The sequence below is a fragment of the Simochromis diagramma genome, unplaced genomic scaffold (assembly GCF_900408965.1).
Source record: "Simochromis diagramma unplaced genomic scaffold, fSimDia1.1 OVJJ01000565.1, whole genome shotgun sequence".
NCBI classification, from domain to species: domain Eukaryota; kingdom Metazoa; phylum Chordata; class Actinopteri; order Cichliformes; family Cichlidae; genus Simochromis; species Simochromis diagramma.
The window spans coordinates 3,290,501-3,312,125 of NW_024387304.1; the positions used below are offsets into that span (position 1 = coordinate 3,290,501).

At 40.8% G+C, this 21,625-nt stretch overlaps 2 protein-coding genes across 2 annotated transcripts in view; both read left to right on the plus strand.

Annotated features, from left to right (window-relative positions):
• Positions 1 to 20,955, plus strand: part of zgc:172076 — a 34,076-nt gene extending 13,121 nt beyond the window's left edge. Inside the window, exons 6-9 of the mRNA XM_040004225.1 lie at positions 17,426 to 17,579; positions 18,367 to 18,490; positions 19,813 to 20,002; positions 20,363 to 20,955. Of these exons, the coding sequence (XP_039860159.1) occupies positions 17,426 to 17,579; positions 18,367 to 18,490; positions 19,813 to 20,002; positions 20,363 to 20,523 (629 nt within the window). The 3' untranslated portion in view covers positions 20,524 to 20,955. The remainder of the gene's footprint in view (positions 1 to 17,425; positions 17,580 to 18,366; positions 18,491 to 19,812; positions 20,003 to 20,362) is intronic.
• On the plus strand, positions 14,632 to 17,396 carry LOC120716655. The gene is made up of 3 exons (XM_040004226.1): positions 14,632 to 14,944; positions 15,290 to 15,572; positions 15,997 to 17,396. Exons 1-3 carry the CDS (start codon positions 14,661 to 14,663, stop codon positions 16,135 to 16,137), a joined length of 708 nt encoding a protein of 235 aa, XP_039860160.1. The 5' UTR covers positions 14,632 to 14,660; the 3' UTR covers positions 16,138 to 17,396.
• Positions 20,956 to 21,625: the final 670 nt, after the last annotated feature.

Genomic DNA, 21,625 nt, shown 5'->3' on the forward strand with positions numbered 1-21,625 from the left:
TAATATTAAAACTAACTAGAAAGCGAAAATTTCTGAAGAAATTTTAAGTGTGCCTATGCCGCTGCCAATGAGTGTAGTTTGCCATTCATACGGCTCCAAAAAAAAAATCCAAATAAGGGTAGACAGGCCGTACTACTGCTGGCATACCACTAGAGTGAGCCAACACCACAAATGAAGTGAGTGAGCCAACACTCCACAAATTAAGTTTCACTTTCGTTTCAAGTTAAGTTTCACTTTCCGTCCCATTCATTTCAATGGGAAAAAACTTGCATTAAAATATTCATATTTAAAAAACTATAGAAGTAATAAACACCAAAAGTCATAGCACACCATTCCTGATCCAGCCGCACAAAATGGTATAACATATATGAAGCTTGTGTCAAAACTGTGGGATGAGTTACGCGCGGAAATTTCAGGCTGAAAAAGGAAAATAATAATAATAAGAACTAGAAAGCGAAAATTTCTGAAGAAATTTTAAGTGTGCCTATGCCGCTGCCAATGAGTGTAGTTTGCCATTCATACGGCTCCAAAAAAAAAATCCAAATAAGGGTAGACAGGCCGTACTACTGCTGGCATACCACTAGAGTGAGCCAACACCACAAATGAAGTGAGTGAGCCAACACTCCACAAATTAAGTTTCACTTTCGTTTCAAGTTAAGTTTCACTTTCCGTCCCATTCATTTCAATGGGAAAAAACTTGCATTAAAATATTCATATTTAAAAAACTATAGAAGTAATAAACACCAAAAGTCATAGCACACCATTCCTGATCCAGCCGCACAAAATGATATAACATATATGAAGCTTGTGTCAAAACTGTGGGATGAGTTACGCGCGGAAATTTCAGGCTGAAAAAGGAAAATAATAACTAGAAAGCGAAAATTTCTGAAGAAATTTTAAGTGTGCCTATGCCGCCGCTAATCAGTATAGTTTGCCATTCAAACAGCTACAGTGAGCAAAACTCAGCAGAGTAGCCATTCTCCACCATGAACTATGATAAAACCAAACACCGCTCGCGCCTCACAGATGACAGCTTACGGTTTTGTGTAAAGATGAGGTGACTTCGTACAGCCCCGATTTGTAGACGCTTGACCGTTGTAGCTGTTCTGACAATCGTTTGTCTTTCAGACCCACGACAAATCTGTCTCGCACCATTTCATCATGCAAAGTCCCGTATCCACAATGTTCTGCCAGACAATGGAGTGTAGTATGGAAGTTGTCAACTGACTCACCCGTCTCTTGTTGGCGCTGGTTAAACTTCGCTCGCTCAAATATGATGTTTCTTCGGGCTACGAAGTGAGCATCCAATCTCCTTTTAACGGTCTCATAATCGCTCGCCTCTTCGGGAGTCAGATGCAGGGATACCAATATTTCCTCTGCCTGCTCGCCCATAGTGTAGATAAGGGCGTTCACTTGATTTTCGTCCGCTTGCGGGGTGACTTGAAACTGACTCATGACGTCTCTTTTCGCGCAGCTCCTCTCTGGCCGACCTTTAACCTGGCACCGACACCGAAACTTTCCACTTATGCCCAACTAACGTTTCCAGTTGTCTTCTGACACCATGTTCCGTTATTTGAGGTTATGGATGTTATTTGACTGGAGGCATAACTGACAGACACACGAGACGCGCCATTACTCCAATGAGTGTCCTGTATTATTTTTCATCCCCCCCACAACAACAACCAGCAGAAACGTTCCTACCAACAAGCCAGCAGAAACGTTCCTACCGTCTAATATTTACCTGATACTACAAGTAACAACGGGCACAGCTGTATAGAAACTCCGTCGTGCTAGCTAGCACGCAGTACGAGTTATCGTTAGCCACCACCGGTCGATCGGCGGCGAGCGATCGTGGGTGGAAGGAGAGACGGCTTACTGAAACGGTTTTTTTAGCGAAGGGTCGCTAGCCGGCGCTAGGTAGCAAGCCGGCGGCTAGCTAGCCGGCTAGCAGCAACACACCCTTGCCGTTACCGTAACTATTCAATGCTTCGCGCAACCTTAAGAATTCCAATGGTTCCTGAAAGCACCGACGCTGTGCGCGCCGTTGATATTGTCGTCATTACGGTAATCCAAATACTCCCGACATACCACTAGAGTGAGCCAGCACACCACAAATCAAGTTTCCCTTAAGTTTCATTTTCCTCCCCATTCATTCCAATGGGCAAAAACTTGCATTAAAATATTCATATTTAAAAAACTATAGAAGTAATAAACACCAAAAGTCATAGCACACCATTCCTGATCCAGCCGCACAAAATGATATAACATATATGAAGCTTGTGTCAAAACTGTGGGATGAGTTACGCGCGAAAATTTCAGGCTGAAAAAGGAAAATAATAATAATAATAATAATAATAAGAATAATAAATCCGAGCAATAGTAATAAGTGTGCCTTTTGGCATAGGCACACTTAATAATAATAACTAGAAAGCGAAAATTTCTGAAGAAATTTTAAGTGTGCCTATGCCGCCGCTAATCAGTATAGTTTGCCATTCAAACGGCTACAGAGAGCAAAACTCAGCAGAGCAGCCATTCTCCACCATGAACTATGGTAAAACCAAACACCGCTCGCGCCTCACAGATGACAGCTTACAGTTTTGTGTAAAGATGAGGTGACTTCGTACAGCCCCGATTTGTAGACGCTGTACGCAGAGGTTCATAAGCAGACCCGACAATGTTTGCATGAACACACTTTGAAGCATTACGTTATGGACCACTTTTCACACATAGTTGCTGTACCCACACAGCCGGCTGTAGCTTTTCATCTCATAGCCCGACACGTACACAAAAAAAAAAAAAAAAAAAAAAAGCAGAGAGAGCACAGACTTTACACCTGAGAGGCGTGATTGCAGATGCCGCTGAGGTGGGTCCACCTCCCCTGCAGCGGCACTGCAGACCACGCCCTGCCACACACATCAAACACGTAAAATAAATATTTATGCACTTTTCATTCACTTTTTGTTTTTTGTTATTGTTACACAGTGTTCTGAATGATTAACAATGGTCTACAGCCAATCTTGTGTATTATTATACAAACTTTGGTTGTAAGATTCAGATAACTATTTAATAAAAGCTAAATATTTTATATGAGAGTAAGAAAGAAAAGTATATCTTTGTCTCATACTCTCATCAGACAATACATGAACCTCTCAATAAACAAAATATATGCTCGGCTTAAATGACAAACCGCTATTTTACACAGTGGAACACTTATTTTTAAACAAAACCAATGCAGTTCGCCACTGACAGTGCTTACCTTTGCACATCACAGTAAACACTGAACCAAGATGGCGCCCACGCGAACGAGAAATCTGAACTACGGTGTCCTGCAGAGGACAAATGGTCAAAATTGCTAAAATTTACAACATATATGCAGCTCAACAGCGACACCTTGTGACTTATTCCAGTCACTACCTTACATATACATAACGTCTTACCTGACATTCAGTTCACCGGACACTCATACTGAATCACCAGCCCATATAAATGAAAAATAAGTCCAGCAGCCAACCAAGAGTCATCACGAAAGACTAGGGGTGACACGACAGCGTGAGCGGGCCTGGGTGTCAGCCAGCCCAGCCTGGGTGTCAGCCAGCCCGACCTGGGTGGCAGCCAAGCCGCGCTAGCCAGCTAGCCGGCTAGCTGCCATGTGGCGGTGAAACGAGAGCGTGAGCCGGCCTGGGTATCAGTCAGCCCGGCCTAGGTGTCAGCCAAGCCGCCCTAGCCAGCTAGCTGCCATGCGGCGCTAGCAGTAACATCGTGAGAGATATGGGACTTCTTGATAAAATATGGGACTTCTTGATAAAACGAGCAGATATTTGAAGTTTACACCCCTACATTCTCGCCTGAAAATAGGGGAGGCTGTCATAAAGTTCAACATCAGTAACTTAGCGCGCACAGCTGTATAGAAACTCCGTCGTGCTAGCTAGCACGCAGTACAGTTATTGTAACTGTCAGCACAACGAAAATAAACTACACCTAAACTCGGTTTATATCTGACCCAAATAGAGTGCAGTTAATAACGTCTTACCTGAAATTCAGTTCACCAGCCGCCTGCTTCTCCTGCATTGGGTTTCCCTTATCCACGATTGAGCTCCGCGTTAGCCACCACCGGTCGATCGGTGTTTCTTTCCCCCGCATACGAGGGGAAGAGACATATACCGGTGGCTAACGCGGAGCTAGCTAGCCACCGGTATATGAACAACTCAGTTATTTTTTCCACATCGACCAGCATCATCGGCCCATATAAACGAAAAATAAGTCCAGCTAAGACAAAAACTGTTTGCGGAGCGATCAGGGGTGAAAGGAGTTAGAGACGCCTCACTGAAAGCCAAGCCTGGGTGCTTTTGAGCGAAGCGGCGCTAGCTAGCCGAGCTAGCTAGCCGGCTAGCCGGCCGGCCGAACTAGCTAGCCGGCTAGCAGCAACATCGTGAGAAATCTGTTGCTAATATGGGATGTTTTGACAAAACGAGCAGATATTTGACGTTTACACACCTACATTCTCACCTGAAAACCGGTCGATCGGCGGCCGCCTCACATGTTTCTTTCCCCACATATGAGGGGAAAGAGACACATACCGGTGGCTAGCTAGCTCCGCGTTAGCCACCACCAAACAACTCAGTTAGTTTTTCCTCATCGACCAGCATCATCGGCCCATATAAACGAAAAATAAGTCCAGCTAAGACAAAGACTGTTTGCGGAGCTATCGGGGATGAAAGGAGTTAGAGACGCCTCACTGAAAGCCAAGCCTGGGTGCTTTTGAGTGAAGCTGCGCTAGCCGGCTAGCTAGCCGCGCTAGCTAGCCAACATCGTGAAAAATCTGTTGCCAATATGGGATGTTTTGACAAAACGAGCAGATATTTGACGTTTACACACCTACATTCTCACCTGAAAATATCTTAAAAGTTTACTTTGTGACCTAGAAACACAAATAAGAGGAATATATTAAACCAAGTGGCAGCCGCCATTGTTTGACTGGTAGAGGCGTGCTTTGAATTGTGGGATATGCAGTTTTCCACCAAGCATACACCCTTGCCGTTACCGTAACTATTCAATGCTTCGTGCAACCTTAAGAATTCCAATGGTTCCTGAAAGCACCGACGCTGTGCGCGCCGTTCATATTGTTGTCATTATGGTAATCCAAATACGGGGACATACCACTAGAGTGAGCCAACACACCACAAATTAAGTGAGTGAGCAAACACACCACAAAGTAAGTAAAGTTTCACTTTCGTTCGTTCCCATTCATTTGAATGGGCAAAAACTTGCATTAAAATATTCATATTTAAAAAACTATAGAAGTAATAAACACCAAAAGTCATAGCACACCATTCCTGATCCAGCCGCACAAAATGATATAACATATATGAAGCTTGTGTCAAAACTGTGGGATGAGTTACGCGCGGAAATTTCAGGCTGAAAAAGGAAAATAATAATAATAATAATAATAATAATAAGAATAATAAATCCGAGCAATAGTAATAAGTGTGCCTTTTGGCATAGGCACACTTAATAATAATAATAATAAGAATAATAAATCCGAGCAATAGTAATAAGTGTGCCTTTTGGCATAGGCACACTTAATAATAAGAATAAGAATAATAAATCCGAGCAATAGTAATAAGTGTGCCTTTTGGCATAGGCACACTTAACTACCTGCCACCATTGTTGGAAACTGAGCTGGGCCGCGCTATGAATTCTGGGATAGGTTGGGCCACGAAGTATACACGCAACCCATCCTTCAAATCTGGGGAAAAGAAGGCCGCATTTGTCAGCCACATTTGTCAGAGTCTTCGAATTTGGACAGGCTTCGTCGTGTCGCTGTAATGTAATTGGCCTAAAAATGCGGGCACAGCAGGATGTGGTTCCTGAATTTGGACACAGCTACGATACCAGACCCTGCTTCTTCTTCTTCAGGGTTTAACAGCAGCTGGCATCCTTGCACATGCAGTGCTGCCATCTTCTGCTTCAGTCCGTTATTACACTCTTAAATCCTACTACTTATTCCTGCGTCTTTTGGGATCTTACAAAGCTTCAAACGACGATTTTGATAGTTGACCTAATCGTGACTAGTTGACTAATCGTGGCAGCCCTAGTCAGGGTATAAATTCAGAGGCTAAATGCCCTTGTACAAGCACACCCAATTCTTAGGAGTGCAAAGCTACAGCACAGTGGTGTATAAAAATCCAAGCAGCTAGCATGTGTCTCTAACAAATCAGAGAGCTCCTTATATTGCACAGCAATTGCATTGCCTTTTCAAGGACCAGAAGAATCAAGGAAATGCTAAAAGACATACTTAATCTGTTAGCTAATCCAAGAGCTAATCCAAAGCTATACTAACATAATCCACCATCCATATAATCTAATCCACAAACTAACAGGAAAGAGAAATGCGGTGAGGAAATGGATTTGAAAATGTGAAAGTGAAAATTGCATTTTAAATATCAGAAATAAATCTTTGATTTTTGAATGCATTTAATTACTTTTCTTCTTTTTTAAAAGAGTATTGTTATGTTGGTGCAGGAAAATAAATTGGAATTATATAGAACATATGCGGTAGAGCAGGGCGATATGACCAAAAATATTTATCACGATATACATTTGAAAATTTGCGATAACGATATAACTGACGATATAATTGACACTAGACAAAATACTTTACAACTCCACAACTTTATTAGTGCAAAAAAACCCCATCAATGTAGTTTCACTTAAACAAGCAGCTGTTTTTTATGTGCATTAAAGTTATATAAAAATGTAACAGTGCAAATTCCTTGCTGACAGTTTAACCAAAAGGCATTTCCAGTGGAAATTGGCCGACATATCCTCAGCACAACCATGTATAATATCCACAAAACTTAAAAAGAGGTTATACACACACAATACGGTAATACTATGTTGAAGCGCAGTACGTATCAGAGGCGGAGCCAGACATTTGAAACACCCAGGGCTTAGCCCTAAAGGGTAGTATGCATGTGGGATTTTTTTTTCTTTTTGGGGGGTAGAAATGACTTTAAGATTAATAGGCTGTGTTTTGAGTTTTGTTCAAAAAAGAATGACTTCATATAGGAAAAAAATATATATCACATGTGCAGGACACCTTAAACTAGTTTTTTAATTGAGCAGCAAGGCAGAACAAGGTCAGGGCTGTATCAAGACACAAGGACTAAACCCCAATTCAACCAGACCCAGAACTGATCCAGAATTAAAACAGGACTACAACAGTTCAAAATCAGGACTACTGAGGACTTAACCAAGACAGAACCAGAATCAGAACTAGATGATAGTAGCACTGAAAATAATCATAGACCTGCACTACACTTGTTTTTTTAATTCTACCAAAGTACAATATTTAGATTGAGAAAAGTTTATATAATTATTTAGCCTTGTTGTGCAAACAAGCCTGCATAACTTAATAAATATAGAATTTGAAAAATAACAAACCTAAAAAGAAACACTAGGTACGAGATACATGAGGACCTATGATACGGTGATACTTTTGGTAAACAACCATTTGACTAACATGTGTGTCTCACCTGCTCTTGTTCCATCTCTGTTCTGTCCTCATTCTCCTCTCTCTCCCTCTTTGTGCTGACAATTATCAAATATACAGTTGAAACCAGATATTTATATACTCTTCAGATAAAAACACAAACACTTTTTAAATTGTAACATCAAATCAGACTAAATGTTTATTTTTTTTAGATTGATAAATATAAAAAACATATTTGTTAACTTTAAGAGTAAAGAGAGAAACTATCTGTATTTCTTAATTGTAAATGGCACCAAATTGTATTCAAAACTGAGCCACACTTATGGAGCTCCACAGTTCTTTTCCTGGTGTTTTGGTTGACATCTCTTGATTTTCCCATGTCACAGAAACAGGCTCTGTGTTTTGCCTTATATGCATCCACAGCTGTGCCACCAATTTACTCACATGGACTCTACTAACCTATCAGAAGCTTCTGCAGCTCAGAATGGAATCTCTGGAGTTTCTTATTAATTAACAATAAACTTAGTGTATATGTACTCCTAAATTTGATGAAAGTGATAAAAAATAGAAGCTCTGTCTCTCTTTATTCTGACATTTAACTAATTCAAAAGATATTTCAATATTTATTTAACCAAAACAAAACAAGTTTACTCTAAATTGGTGTTGTACAGTAAAAAAATGTTCTTGTGTTTTCCATAAAGTGTATGTAAATATCTGGTTTCAACTGTGAATAAACTGCTGTGTTTTGAAGTTCCTCTTGTTTTGCATAGAAATATACTGAACAACATACAAAGCATAATATATAAAATAACATCTACCAGAGTTTTTTCTTTGAAAGAAGCCCCTTATGTCCATTCTTGTATATCAGTGCATTACTGAAACCGATTTATTTAGCCGTGGAGGGAAACAACTGAAAATATGAAATAAACACACATGTAAGCTAAGACTCTTTAAAGAAACAGCATTGTTGTTGTTCGGCTTTTCATTTCGCCATTTGATTCACTCAAAGAGCAAGTAACGTAATATGGGTCAAGTGATCAGTTTGATATCAATCTTTCGTGATGCACCGTCATATTTACATTATTTGTACAGTACGAATGATTTGCTTTGGTACCTGGTCCAACTTCAGTTCTCCTCTGTCTGCCTGGCTGCGTTTCTCCAACAGCGCACTCGCAGGCAGCAGTTGCCCCGCCCCGCTTAGTGTCTGAGCTCGGATCATACCAATTTTAGGGGGGATTTACGCACAGTCGTAAATTCCCACAGTGTGCACTATGTGCTTCGAATATTGTGTGTAGTTTTTGTTTTATACAGTTGTCAGCCAGGCATCTAACTATGGAAAAATTACACTCCAAAAGACCCCGGGCTTCTGACAAAACAACCCGGGCTTAAGCCCAGTAAGTCACCCCCCGCTCCGCCACAGGTACGTATCACTCCGCGAGGCGCCTGCCTACGATAGCCGTAATGCTCCGACAATCCATCAAGCGGTGTGGGTTCGTAGCTTAGCAAAGTCGTACTAAAACATTTGACAGATTTTTGAGCGCCGTGCACATAAAATTGTTTCGAGGTCAGTAAACACAACCAGAATTCATACATAAGGCACACGGGATTATAAGGGGCTCTGTCGATTTTCAGAAAAATCAAAGGATTGATTTTAACTGTGCCGTATTTTCCAAACAACATGGTAATAACGACGGCCCGCTAGCATGCTCTACCAAAAATAGTGCTTTGTTGTGTATCTGACGGACGAAAGCTAAACCAGTTCCACACCACTGAAGTTGCAGCATTTTTACAAACCAATTCTGGTTCATCCGTTTCATTTAACGATCCACTTTCGCTCTTCTCATTCTGCGTCGCCGCCATGTGCGTATGTAAACATAGGCACTGTGCATGCACGTTTTACCCATATTCTATCGCGATATTTCATTTTCCTATCGTTGCCCAAAATTACACCGGTATTACCGTGAACGGTATGATATAGCCCAGCCCTAATATGCGGTATTATAAGGTACTGTCTTTGAATGGTATAAAGAATCCCATTAAGAGGAGTAAGATAGTTTCAAAGCTAAAAAGGGAACAAATTGATATTGTGTTTCTACAAGAAACGCATCTATCAAAGGAAGAACTTGAGAAGTGGAAGAGAATGGGGTTCAAAAATATTTATTATGCCTCACATAGAGCAGGGAAAAAAAGAGGAGTGGCCATTCTGATACCGAACAAGGTTGGTTTTGAGTTTACTGGAGAACATAAAGATAAAGAGGGAAGATTTGTGTTGGTGAAAGGGAAAATGGAACAGGAAGACGTCACGCTGTGTAATATATATGCACCCCCTGGTAGAAGTACAGGGTTCTTTAAGGAGATATTCAGTCTTATTGCCGCAGAAAGTGTTGGAACATGTATATGTGCAGGAGATTTCAATTTACTTCTCCATCCAAAATGGGCTACAACTAGCCGAGACCGGCGGGGAACTAAATTAGAGAAACAAGTAAAAACAATGTTATCTGAGTTGGGGCTTATAGATATATGGAGATATTTACACAAAAATGAACGCAAATTTACATTTTATTCAGCAAGACATGATATGTACTCAAGGATTGATTACTTCTTTACTTTTAGTAAAGATCTCGACAGAGTGAAGGATTGTATAATAGGACAGAGAGATTTATCTGATCATTCGGGACTAACTATGAAGATTGGGTTTAAAGCTAGCCCCAAAAACACCTTATGGAGGCTTAACACAGGTCTGTTAAATAATGACTCGTTTAAAAGAGAAATGGGACAGGAGTTAAAAACATATTTAGAACTCAATGACAATGGAACAGTTAATCCTACAATTTTATGGGATGTGGCTAAGGCATACCTTAGGGGTAAAATTATTGCAAAATGTGCAGTCCTAAAGAAGGTGAGAGCAAAAAAGCTGACAGATTTACAGGAAAATTTGGAATAATTGGAACAACTGCCGGTTAAAGAGGAGAGCCACAAAATTTTAAGTGAGGAAATTGAAAAAAAATTAAAATATAATAGACAACGGTGTTATGAGGCAGGACCCAAAGCTGCTAGGCTATTATCATGGAGACTCAGGAGGCAACAACAGGAGAACACTATTCATAAAGTTCGAAATTTAAAGACAAATAAGATAACTAATAAACTCGAAGAAATTCAGAGAGCATTTGAAGAATATTACGCTGAGCTATACACACAACTGGATAAAGCAGATGAGCATAAGATTCAGAATTTCTTATCCAGCCTAGATCTACCATTTATAGGTAAGCAGCAGAATGAAAAACTCGTCAGAGAAATATCAGCAGAAGAGATTAACACTGGGATCTCAAAACTCAAGACTTTTAAAGCCCCAGGATGTGATGGATTTCCACCAGAGTGGTATAGGCAGATGAGGGAACCCTTAATCCCGCTATTAAAGGCCTCTTTTAATTATACTCTGAGTGGGGGGGGCGCTCCCACCATCGTGGCGGGAGGCGTATATCTCTGTCATACCAAAAGCAGGGAAGGATAAAACTGACCCCAGAGGTTATAGACCTATTAGCGTGTTAAATATAGACTATAAACTATTTGCTGCGATTTTGGCTAAGAGGTTAAGTACTTGATGCCGCTGCCTCCTCTATCAGCGTGGGCATCAATGTAACAGGCTTCATTGGTAACAGACAAACAAACGATAATATCAGAAGGGCCATTCATATTATTGACCAGATACTTAAAGGGAAAACTGGAACAGTTCTCATTGGGCTTGATGTGGAAAAGGCATACGATACGGTCGGGTGGGAATTTCTGTTTCATGTGTTGAAGAGATTTGGGCTATGTGACAGGTTTATTCAATGTATAAGAATGATTTATATGTCTCCAACAGCGAGGATCTAAGTTAATGGAAGCCTCTCAAATCAGATAACACTACAACGTGGCTGTAGGCAGGGCTGTCTGTTTAGCCCACTGCTCCTTAACCTTTTCATTGAACCGTTGGCTCAATGCATCAGGGAAGAGACTCGATTGGAGGGGGTTACAACGGGGAACGTGGAAAATAAAATTTGCTTGTATGCAGACGACGTGCTGGTAGCGCTAGGAAACCCGGAAGAGGGAATTCCTCTGCTTATGAAAATACTGGAAGAATATGGCAGACTGTCTGGTTATAGACTAAACATTCAAAAAACTCAAATCTTGACATTCTTTTTTAACCCCTCAAGACAATTGGTAGCAAGATATAGATTTGGATGACATCAATCTCAAATGGAGTATTTGGGGATCCTGCTGACAAAAGACCTTGCATCGTTATATGAAGTTAATTATAATCAGGTGAACAAGAAGATATATGAAGATCTGGAGAGGTGGGGTCTGCTCCCCCTCGATCTGGGCAGCAGAGTTAGAGCGATAAAGATAAATATCCTCCCAAAGCTGCTATATTTGTTTGCAGCACTTCCAGTTGAGGTTCCAGCAAAACAATTTAGGGAGTGGGATATGCATTGCTCAAGATTCATATGGGGAAATAAAAGACCGAGAGTGAGATATGCAACATTGCAGCTGCCTGGTGAGCGGGGGGCATGGCTCTACCGTGCTTTGAGGATTAATATCTGGCAGCCCAGATCAGACCTCTAGTGTGCTGGTGTAACTCCAAGTTTGAGGCAAAATGGAAGGACATTGAGCTTTCTTTGATGGATTTCCCAATACAGTCTGTTCTGGGGTCTCTTGAGAGTTTACCACAGGCATATCAGATGCAAAATTTATGTGTAAGTTTTTCCCTGAAAAAGTGGGCAGATGTGATTAAAATTTTTGGTCTTAATAGGGAAATAGGGTTGCTGGGATGGCCAGCGTATCTCCCACGCTTCCTTCCAGCATTGTTAGACCATAAATTCAGGGAGTTGTCCAGGCATGGAATCATTGCAATCTTGGGGAGCTGATGAATTTTGAGGACGTGTCAGATTTAAGAGATCGGCAGGGAAGATTTTTATCATTACCTACAGGTTCGGAGCTTCTTCCGGAAGGAAATTAGAATGCTTGACGCAGATGCTAGTGGGGTGATCCAAATATTTATGGATGCTTATGGTGAGAACATTATAAGAGGTACTATAGGCAAAATGTACAGAAGTTTTATAGCTATGAAAAAGACCTCAACAAGATATGTAAGTCATCAATGGTAAAAATAAGCAGGTATAACTATCTCAGAGGAAGATTGGTTGCGGATGTGGAAAAATGTGTTATCTACCACAAATTCTTTAACATGGTGAGATTTTGGATGGAAGAATTTAATTAGATTCTTCATCACACCAAAGCAGAAATCCAAAATAAGTGGTTCAGGCGCTTCATGCTGGAGTGAGTGCGGGGAGGTCGCTGCAGGTTGCTTCCATGTCTTCTGCCCTAAACTGAAGACCTTTTGGGAGGAGATTAAACAAATGGTGATGGATGTGCTGGAAGTAACACTGGACTTCTCCTTTAATACCATGTACCTTGGGAATATCCCTGAGGATATAAATAAAAGAGACTCATACTTTTATGGTTGCATTCAAAAAGGCAATTACTAAATGTTGGTTACAGACAAGCCCCCCCCACACACACACACACAGACACACACACACACACACACACAGAAGCTGGTCATAGACATTATTAACACAATTCATCATATGGAACTGATTACCCTCTCAGGAGAGAGACTTTGGGAATGATGGGATCGTTATACGTCAAGAGACTAGATACCTCTGTGATGCAGCTGCGAATTTGTTTGAATGGAACATGCACCTGTGTAATATGTAATATATGTAAGTAAAACAAGGCGTTGTGTATTTTGGAATATGTGAACATATGTGAATGTGTTGGTTTCCCTTGCCCTCTTTAGTTCTGTATGTAAAATAAGATGAAAATCAATAAAGAGAAAGTATTAGAAAAAGCTTAAGCAAACTGCTAATTGTGACAGTTAACCCTTGATGCCTGTTAAAACCTCCCAATTCTTTGATCCTTGGGCTGAAGGAAGAACAACACTCGGTGTATAACTGTTCAATCAACAATTTTAATCCATACAATTCTTATCATTTCATACAAGCACAATGCGCAATACATCCAGGATGGGAGATGTGCACGAAGAGGGTCACAGCGGATCTCAAAATGTCAGACCGTTACTCAAACTCTTATAGCCTCAGTGAGCCGGAGTTATGACCTTGGCTCCCTGTTTTTCTGCTTCCAACAAAGGTGGAGGAGAAGCTCTCGTGCAGTCTGCTCTGTTCTCTCTACAATCAGAAAAGCAAGACCATGATTCTCTGCACACAGTAATCTCTTTATAAATCAGCAGTATGGAATGTCATAAAACAGTGTAACTCATTCACAGTAAATCAGCAGTATAATATAATACAAATCAATCTAATAAATCTAATGATTTTCACATTCTTCTAACTCAGGAGTATAATGCAAACTAAAACTACACAATGATTACACAATCTATAATAAGAAGTATAATGTGGCCTACAGCAGTATCATGATTCAATCATTTTTGATTAAAGGTATAATGTAACATATGACAGTATAATAATCTCACATGCCTCATGTCAAGAATGAAGACAATGCCATGTGTGACTCTTGTGCGAGTCTATTTAAGAGTAGTTAAGTGTTACTTTATTAAGATTAGTGTGTTACTACATTACAGTTTTTCTCCATTGGTTTGGCTCATTTCTTGAAACAGAAATTACATTCTCAAAATAACAGACAAACCTCCAAACCTCTTGGCAAATGTTCACAACAGAATGGCATTTCTCATTCAATTTATCAAATGGCAAATGCCTTAGTACATGTCTCAATTGTCTCAGTGCATCTTTGCAAATGATTAAGTAGCCTACAGTTATACAGTTAGCCCACATTTAGCACATTTTCCAAATGAATAGATCTTGTAGATCTAAACTGATTAGTTGATTCTCAGTCTAATGATCATTCATTTCATTGTATAAGTACTCGCAGGCACAACTGTCTGTTCAATTGTCAAAATTGGTCAAGAACATAATACCATGAATACCATATATGAATTTCTTTGAATATTTGATAAATTGATGACAGTCATTGACAGTCAGGTGAAACTAGACTAACAAAGGGGGAGTGTCACACACAGGTGTGTTCCATGATTGTGTGCTGCCAAACACAGATATATAGAGCTTGACCAGAGCCAGTCCGATCTCTGAACATGGATAGACAAGGCCAAGCAAACGGACAAGGGGAAGTTCTTCCTCAAGGAAGAGGAGGAAGAAGAAGAAGAGGAGGAGGACTGAGAATGCGTGGTGGAGGAATAGGGGGAAGAGGCCGAGGTGCGCGAAGACACTGTGCTGTCCCGAATGAAATTCGGGCCACGATTATAGACCATGTCATAAACCATGGCCTCACAATGGCAGAGGCAGGTCGTCGAGTGCAGCCTAATGTGCCTCGCTCTACAGTCTCCTCCATCATCCAAACCTTTCGCAGGGAAAACAGGTATGTACTCTATGTAATCTATGATGGAATTATATGTTGTATAGGACAGGGCACTGTGCGTGAGGCAAAAAATGTATAACTTACTGTAGAGATTTTGTGTGCATCTGCCTACAGTAGTAGGTCTATACTAGCAGGTGGAGAGGACTAGTGGAATGTTTTGATACTAAATATGACAAGAAATATATTGAACTAATTACTGTAAACTATGGAATTACATAATTTATACAGTTTAGAGTAGTATTCCAGTCACTGTGCAATGTTGCATTAGGATCGTGGTGAAGTTACTGTGAGTAAAACAATAATACAATTACACTGGTAACTTACTGTATTCTGTTCTTTGTGTAGGAGTGGACGACAACCTCGCGTGGGTGGCAGAGAAAAACTGCTCAATGAACAACAGGAAAGACAGATTTGTAACATGGTGATGGCAAATAATGCCATCACATTGAGACAGATCCGTGATGCCATCCTTCAGGACAATCATATATTCCAGAATATAAACACAATAAGCATCTCCACAATAGACCGGGTTTTGAAGAAGCATCAGATGACAATGAAAGAAATCTACAGGGTACCATTTGAGAGGAACTCTGACAGACTGAAGGAGCTGCACTACCAGTATGTAAATGTAAGTCAGTTACTGGTTGTCTCTCATTATAACCTTACCTGTAATCACAGTAAGCAGTAGTTCACTTATTTGGTTTCAATACCTCCTTTACCTGATTTCAGAATCAGTATTTGCTTCATCTGACTTCAACAATTTCAACAGAAAACTGCAGTTTACTGTATGATACGATTCTCATTATAATCCTTATTTTGTTGTCTCCCAATCAAATCTAATACTGTGGGTTTTACTGTAACATCTCAGTAAGTCATCAGTATTTCCCACTCCCCTTTCTATCAAATACCCCTGCAGTACTTCCTCATAGGCCTATCACTAGTTTAGAACCACTGGAGTAGTGGCCTGACCTGTGGGGGAGAACATGTAATTGTCTAACTGTAGTATATGACTCTTCTGTATGACTGATTTTATGTTCTTTACTCTATTTTAGAGAATAATGGCATTGGAAGGACATGAGACCCCTCACATCCTGGTGTTCGTGGATGAAGCTGGCTTCAACCTGGCCAAGGGCCGAAGACATGGCCTTAATATTATTGGCCACCGGGCCACAGTGGATGTCCCAGGTCAGTGAGGGGGCAATATAACTATGTGTGCTGCCATTTCTGAAAATGGTGTGGCCACTCACATCCCCAGTCTTGGCCCATACAACACACACAAGCTCCTCATCTTCTTGGATCGCCTTTATACCGATTTTATCCCTGAAAATGAGAGAGGTCTCATAGGGCCTCACCTACCCATTTATGTAATTGTGTGGGACAATGTCAATTTCCACCATAGCCCACTCATTAGGAGCTGGTTTGCAACGCATCCAAGGTTGGTCATGGGGTTCCTACCACCTTACTCTCCTTTCCTCAATCCGATAGAGGAGTTTTTCTCTGCTTGGAGGTGGAGAGTGTATGAGCATCATGCTCAGGATCAGCCGTCCCTGCTCCATGCTATGGACGCAGCGTGTGACGACATTACAGGAGTTCAATGCAGGGGATGGTTGCGGCATCACGCCGTTTCTTCCCTCGTTGCATTGCAAGAGAAAGTATCCGCTGTGATGTGGACGAGAATCTGTGGCCAGACGGACAACAGCGTGTAAATAATCAGGAGAGTGAAGACAGTGGACAAGAGCGGGAGAATGAGTACAGCAACCACTGAATAAGTCCTTGTTTTTTGATTTTGTGTTCATACAATTTACTACTGTAATGTACATTTTCTTTTTACATATGTATGAAATTTTCTTTGCGTGTGAATAAAAAATGGTTATCATTTCCTTGGTAGTTTGAGTGATGTCAAACCTTGGAGGCTACTCTTTTCTGTTGTATATTGTTGGTCCTCTGCCATAGTGACAAAACATCTAAACATTTTGTATGGCAGTACTCACACAATGCCAAAGGGACGATGCATTTTGGGGGCACTGACTATTCAGATTAGAAAGAAATGTAGTTTTGACACATGAGTGAACTGTTTTAGGAGAGATATGAACGTTTGCAGGTGGACCATGTTGTTGTGATCAACTATCCAGGTTTATTTTGACAAAAGCACCAAGAATGATGAGAATGTCCGATCTGTGTCGAGAAATGAGCCAAAGCTATTGAGAAGGATCTTTGCCATTTTGGAGACACTGACTGTTTAAATGAGAAAGGGATTTAGATTGAAGTCTGAGTGAACAGTTTTGGAAAAGATATGAGCTTTTGCAGGTGAGCTATAGTGTTGTGCTAAACTGTAAGAGTGTTTTGCCAAATGATCTTAGAGTTTTGAGAATGTAATTTCTGTTTCAAGAAATGAGCCAAACCAATGGAGAAAAACTGTAAGATTTTTTGTCAACAAGGTACCAATGACACCAAACTAGTTACCAATCTCCTGTTTTTCAGCTTTGCAGCAACTGGAACAGGAGCTGGCAGGTCGACTTCTCTTACTAACGGACTTAAGCCAAGAGCAACAGAGTGAGCTGAATCTTAAAGCTCCAACTTCCTTCCAGCTCCGCATAGGTGTGGCCCGGGACTGGCCTGATGCCAGGGCAGTTTGGTCAGTATGGTTTTCTTGGATATAAAACCTGCTCTGGTCGCAGGTAGTTACAAGTTTGATTCCCATAAATGCCATAATCTTTCTTGAGAGACACTGTTACAGAAGTGTAAAACATTTAAAGCATAAATAAAAGATTCAGTGAGCTTTACAGATTTTGCATACGGTGTTCCTCTGGGGTCAATTTGACCCCAAGTTGTTTAAGCTATGTAAAGCATGTCTGTATGTGTGACCTAAAATCCTTACACCTCGTGTTATGGTCACTATATGTACCTAGAAGATTAAGCAGGGTATACTTTAGCACTGACCTGTTTTGTGGTTGTCAAGATCGATCAGTTTTCAAAATGAAATGAAATGGCAATAGTTAAAAGACAGCTTGAGATTTCAAAATCAGGACTTTTTAAACTAATAAGTGATATGGGGGTGGCTGTAGCTCAGGAGGTAGAGCAGGTCATCTACTGATGGGACGGATGGTGGTTTGATCCCTAGCTCCCCCAGTCTGCATGTCCAATATCCTTGGGCAAGATAATAACCCCAAGTTGCTCTCCAATACAGCCATCAGAGTATGAATGTGTGTAAATGTTAGTCAGAAAGCACTTAAAAGCATAGAAGAAAGTGCTTATGTAAATGGTGTATAAACTGCTTTGAGTGCTCTGGGTTATATAAGAGTCAGTTCATTTACAATCTTGGCTACATCCAACTTTTAAATACAATCTATAGTCACTGTCAGCTTGTGATGTTTAAAATGAATTAAAGTCAGATGTTTAATGTGCCATAATTTTTCATGCAGGGTGAGTGAAAACAGGAGCCTGTTGGTCTGGGTCAACATAGATGAGCACCTCAGGCTGGTATCAATGCGAGAAGATGCCAATGTGGCTGAAGCTTTTCAATGCATCTGCATCAGCTTGCAAAAGGTAAATTTTAATAAATGGATAAATAATACTAATAAAATGTTCACTGTACCCCCTCCCCCAACTTGTTGCTTGTACATTGGGTTTTTTCCCAGTGGATGAGAGGGCTGCCTCTCTGCTTCTTCAGATTGGGTATAGGTGCTGACTGTCATTTGCACTTTTATGCACCAAACAACAGTTGAGATTCCCTACTCTTCTTGAAGCTGCTGGGTGTGGTGCTGAGTGTTCCCCACCTAGCATCTTCATTGTCCTAACAGGGAACGTCAACACTGACTTGGGCAACAAGTCAGGTTTGTTATTGGACTTCTGTTGAAATGTTAATTTGTCAACAAGAATTAAGATGTGCCGTGTGCACTTATAAACATTAGGATGTTTATAAGTGCACATGGCACCAGGACACCCTAATTTGCTGGCTACTGACCAATTTTATAATTCTTATTATCCGATCTATAGCCAGGAAGAACAATGCACTTTCCATCCTAGTCATGTGCTGAATGAGCTCTTTATCCTCTCAATGATATTTGATTGTGCATGGGAGTTTATCATGTGTACATGTGTTTTGTGGACTTGGAGAGGATTCAGATGCGTCCCTTGGGGGATCCTGTGGGAGTTGCTTAGGGAATATGGCGTATCTAGCCTTTTGCTATGAGCTATTCAGTCCATGCACAATCTCAGTAAGAACTTGGATTCCCAGCAATAAGTTGAACTCATTCCCAGTATAAATTTAATGTAACAGGGCTCAATACTATAAATCATAAATTTTATGGTCAAAATTTCTAGGCAGAACCAAGTGGCAGAAGGTAGATGATGTTGCTTTGTTGGCTTCCTGAGATCAGAGGGAGCTGAGTATAAAAGAGAAGTTGTTAGTTGACCTGTCAGTTTACATCTATACCCTAACTTATGGTCATGAGTAATGACTGAAAGAATGCAACTGATACAAGCAGTGGAAACTGGAGATAGTTTTCTCTGGCTGCAATAGCTAATGAGTTCAAGTCATTCAAGAGTGACTCACAGAAAAGGGGCTACTCCTCCAACTTGAAAAAAGACATCTGAGGTGGGTGGGGGTGAGGTGGGCTTGGGAATTTCTCAGTTGTCCAACACGTGAGCTGGAAGAGGCAGCTTGGGGGGGGGGGTCTGGACCTCCTCTTCTTAGGCTATTGCCCCTGAAACCCAGCACCAGATAAACAATAGAAAATGAATGGATGGATAGATGTTTTTCACTTATGCTAGTTCTAGAAAAAGTACTTAGGGCCTTAAAAAGTAACTGCAAAAGCTCCACCAGGGAAACCAGGTTGAACTCATGAAGACTGATTGTTTGTGTCTAGCTGGAAAAGTACTACAGAGGTCTCAGACATCCCTTTATCTGGAAGCAGCAGTTGGGATGGGTGACGAGCTCCCCGGCTAATGTGGGTACAGGTCTGAGGATCAGCGTCCTCATCAAACTGCAACACCTTCCCACACATAAACACCTTAAGGATGTTCTGAAAAGACTGAGGATCAACATGGACAAAACAGGTAAACAGAAGACCTAGATCTGATATTTCATAGCTTCAAAACTTTGACTAAGTTTTGAATTAATTCATATTAAATCAGTTTTTGCTTTTTAAAGAACTTATTTTAACATTGCACTCAACAACGAACAAATCCTCCCTAACAAAAAAGTGTAACTTCAAGGGCCAAATTGTGTTATATTTCTTCACGTCAATATACGGGCCACAAGTAGGGGTGACGTGGGTCAGTATCAGTACTGGTATTTGGTTTTAGCAATACTCATGCTGTATTTACCTGGTATCAGATCAATACCACATTTGCTACATCCCACACCACTAATTGTCAGTGTTGGATTTAAACTTTCCAAATCTCCTCATTTCCCAGATTCCCCGGAACTATATAATATAAGCAACATGGCAACCTTTGGCTTTACCGAGGTCGCACTGACCCAGCTGGTGGTGGACGGGGTTAAGCTACTTACCATCATGGAGAAAAGGCTGGAAGGCAACCTAAGTATAGATGAGCTTGTTCCTGCACAGAAGTAGACACATTAGGAAGACAAGTGGCTGAAGGAATACTAGCAAAAAGAAATGATTGCTAAGAAGACTATGGAAAAATATACCTTGCCTACTTTGATCAAGATAAAGATTAGGTTGACAAAAGTTTTACTTTACAATGGGACTTCACGATGGATTAAAAAAACAGATGACATGAATTAACTAATGGATCGCAAAACACTGCAATTACAAAGAGTAATGTATTTCTTTTACAGAGAATACGTGTCTGATGGAAAACAGCAAGAAACAAATCCTTCATAAGGCACTCACTGAAATCATTTTAATCCTTATTGACTGTTATTGGTGCACAGTAGGAGGAGTCCATAGGGACTAAGTAAAGCGCTATACAAATGCAGGCCTCTCTGGTTCTCTTCCACAGTATGTCTTTTGTTCTGTCTTCCTCCCCTCACCCCAACTGGTCATGGCAGATGGCCACAGCTCCCTGAGCCTGGTTCTGCTGAAGGTTTCTTCCTGTTAAAAGGGAATTTTTCCTTCCCACTGTCGCCAAAGTGCTTGCTCATAGGGGTCATATGATTTTTGGGGTTTTCCCTGTTGTATTATTTTTAAGAGTGACTATTGTTGTGATTTGATGCTGTATAAATAAAATTGAATTGAACTAAATTGAATTATCTGGTGATTAAGGGAGTTGCACTGTCACTGCATTGAATTCTTATTGTGTTTGTGTTATTAATATTATATGGATGACAAATGTCTGTCTATTTCTATGTCTTGGATTCCTAAGATCTCCTGAAAAAAGAAATACTACAAAGAAATGTCTTATCCCAAAAGTAAATGGGTTGGGTGGGCCGCTCTGGGCCCTGTGGGGCTTGGCAGTGCTGCTGTTGCGGGCCCCGGTCTGGCACACTAAATGGCATCCAGAGGACAGTTTGTTTATTCAGCCTCACCTGTGGTGCCGGTGCCCACCTTTCAATTTTAAATACATGTAATTGAGGGTTCTCGTGAGGGGCCGTGCTGACACCAGCTGCTATCAGGCAGAGGGTCGTTGGTACCATGCCCCTCCCATGTTTTAAGTGCACTCTAGAACATACGTAGTAACACCAAAAATGAGTGGGTAAAGGGTGAATTCCCC

What these genes read in the sequence shown, in the direction of transcription:
- LOC120716655 (XM_040004226.1), top strand. Translation starts at nt 14,661, where the DNA reads ATGGATAGACAAGGCCAAGCAAACGGACAAGGGGAAGTTCTTCCTCAA. An exon ending in ACCTTTCGCAGGGAAAACAG is followed by an intron (nt 14,945 to 15,289) that starts GTATGTACTCTA and finishes TTCTTTGTGTAG; the next exon opens with GAGTGGACGACAACCTCGCG. An exon ending in TGCACTACCAGTATGTAAAT is followed by an intron (nt 15,573 to 15,996) that starts GTAAGTCAGTTA and finishes ACTCTATTTTAG; the next exon opens with AGAATAATGGCATTGGAAGG.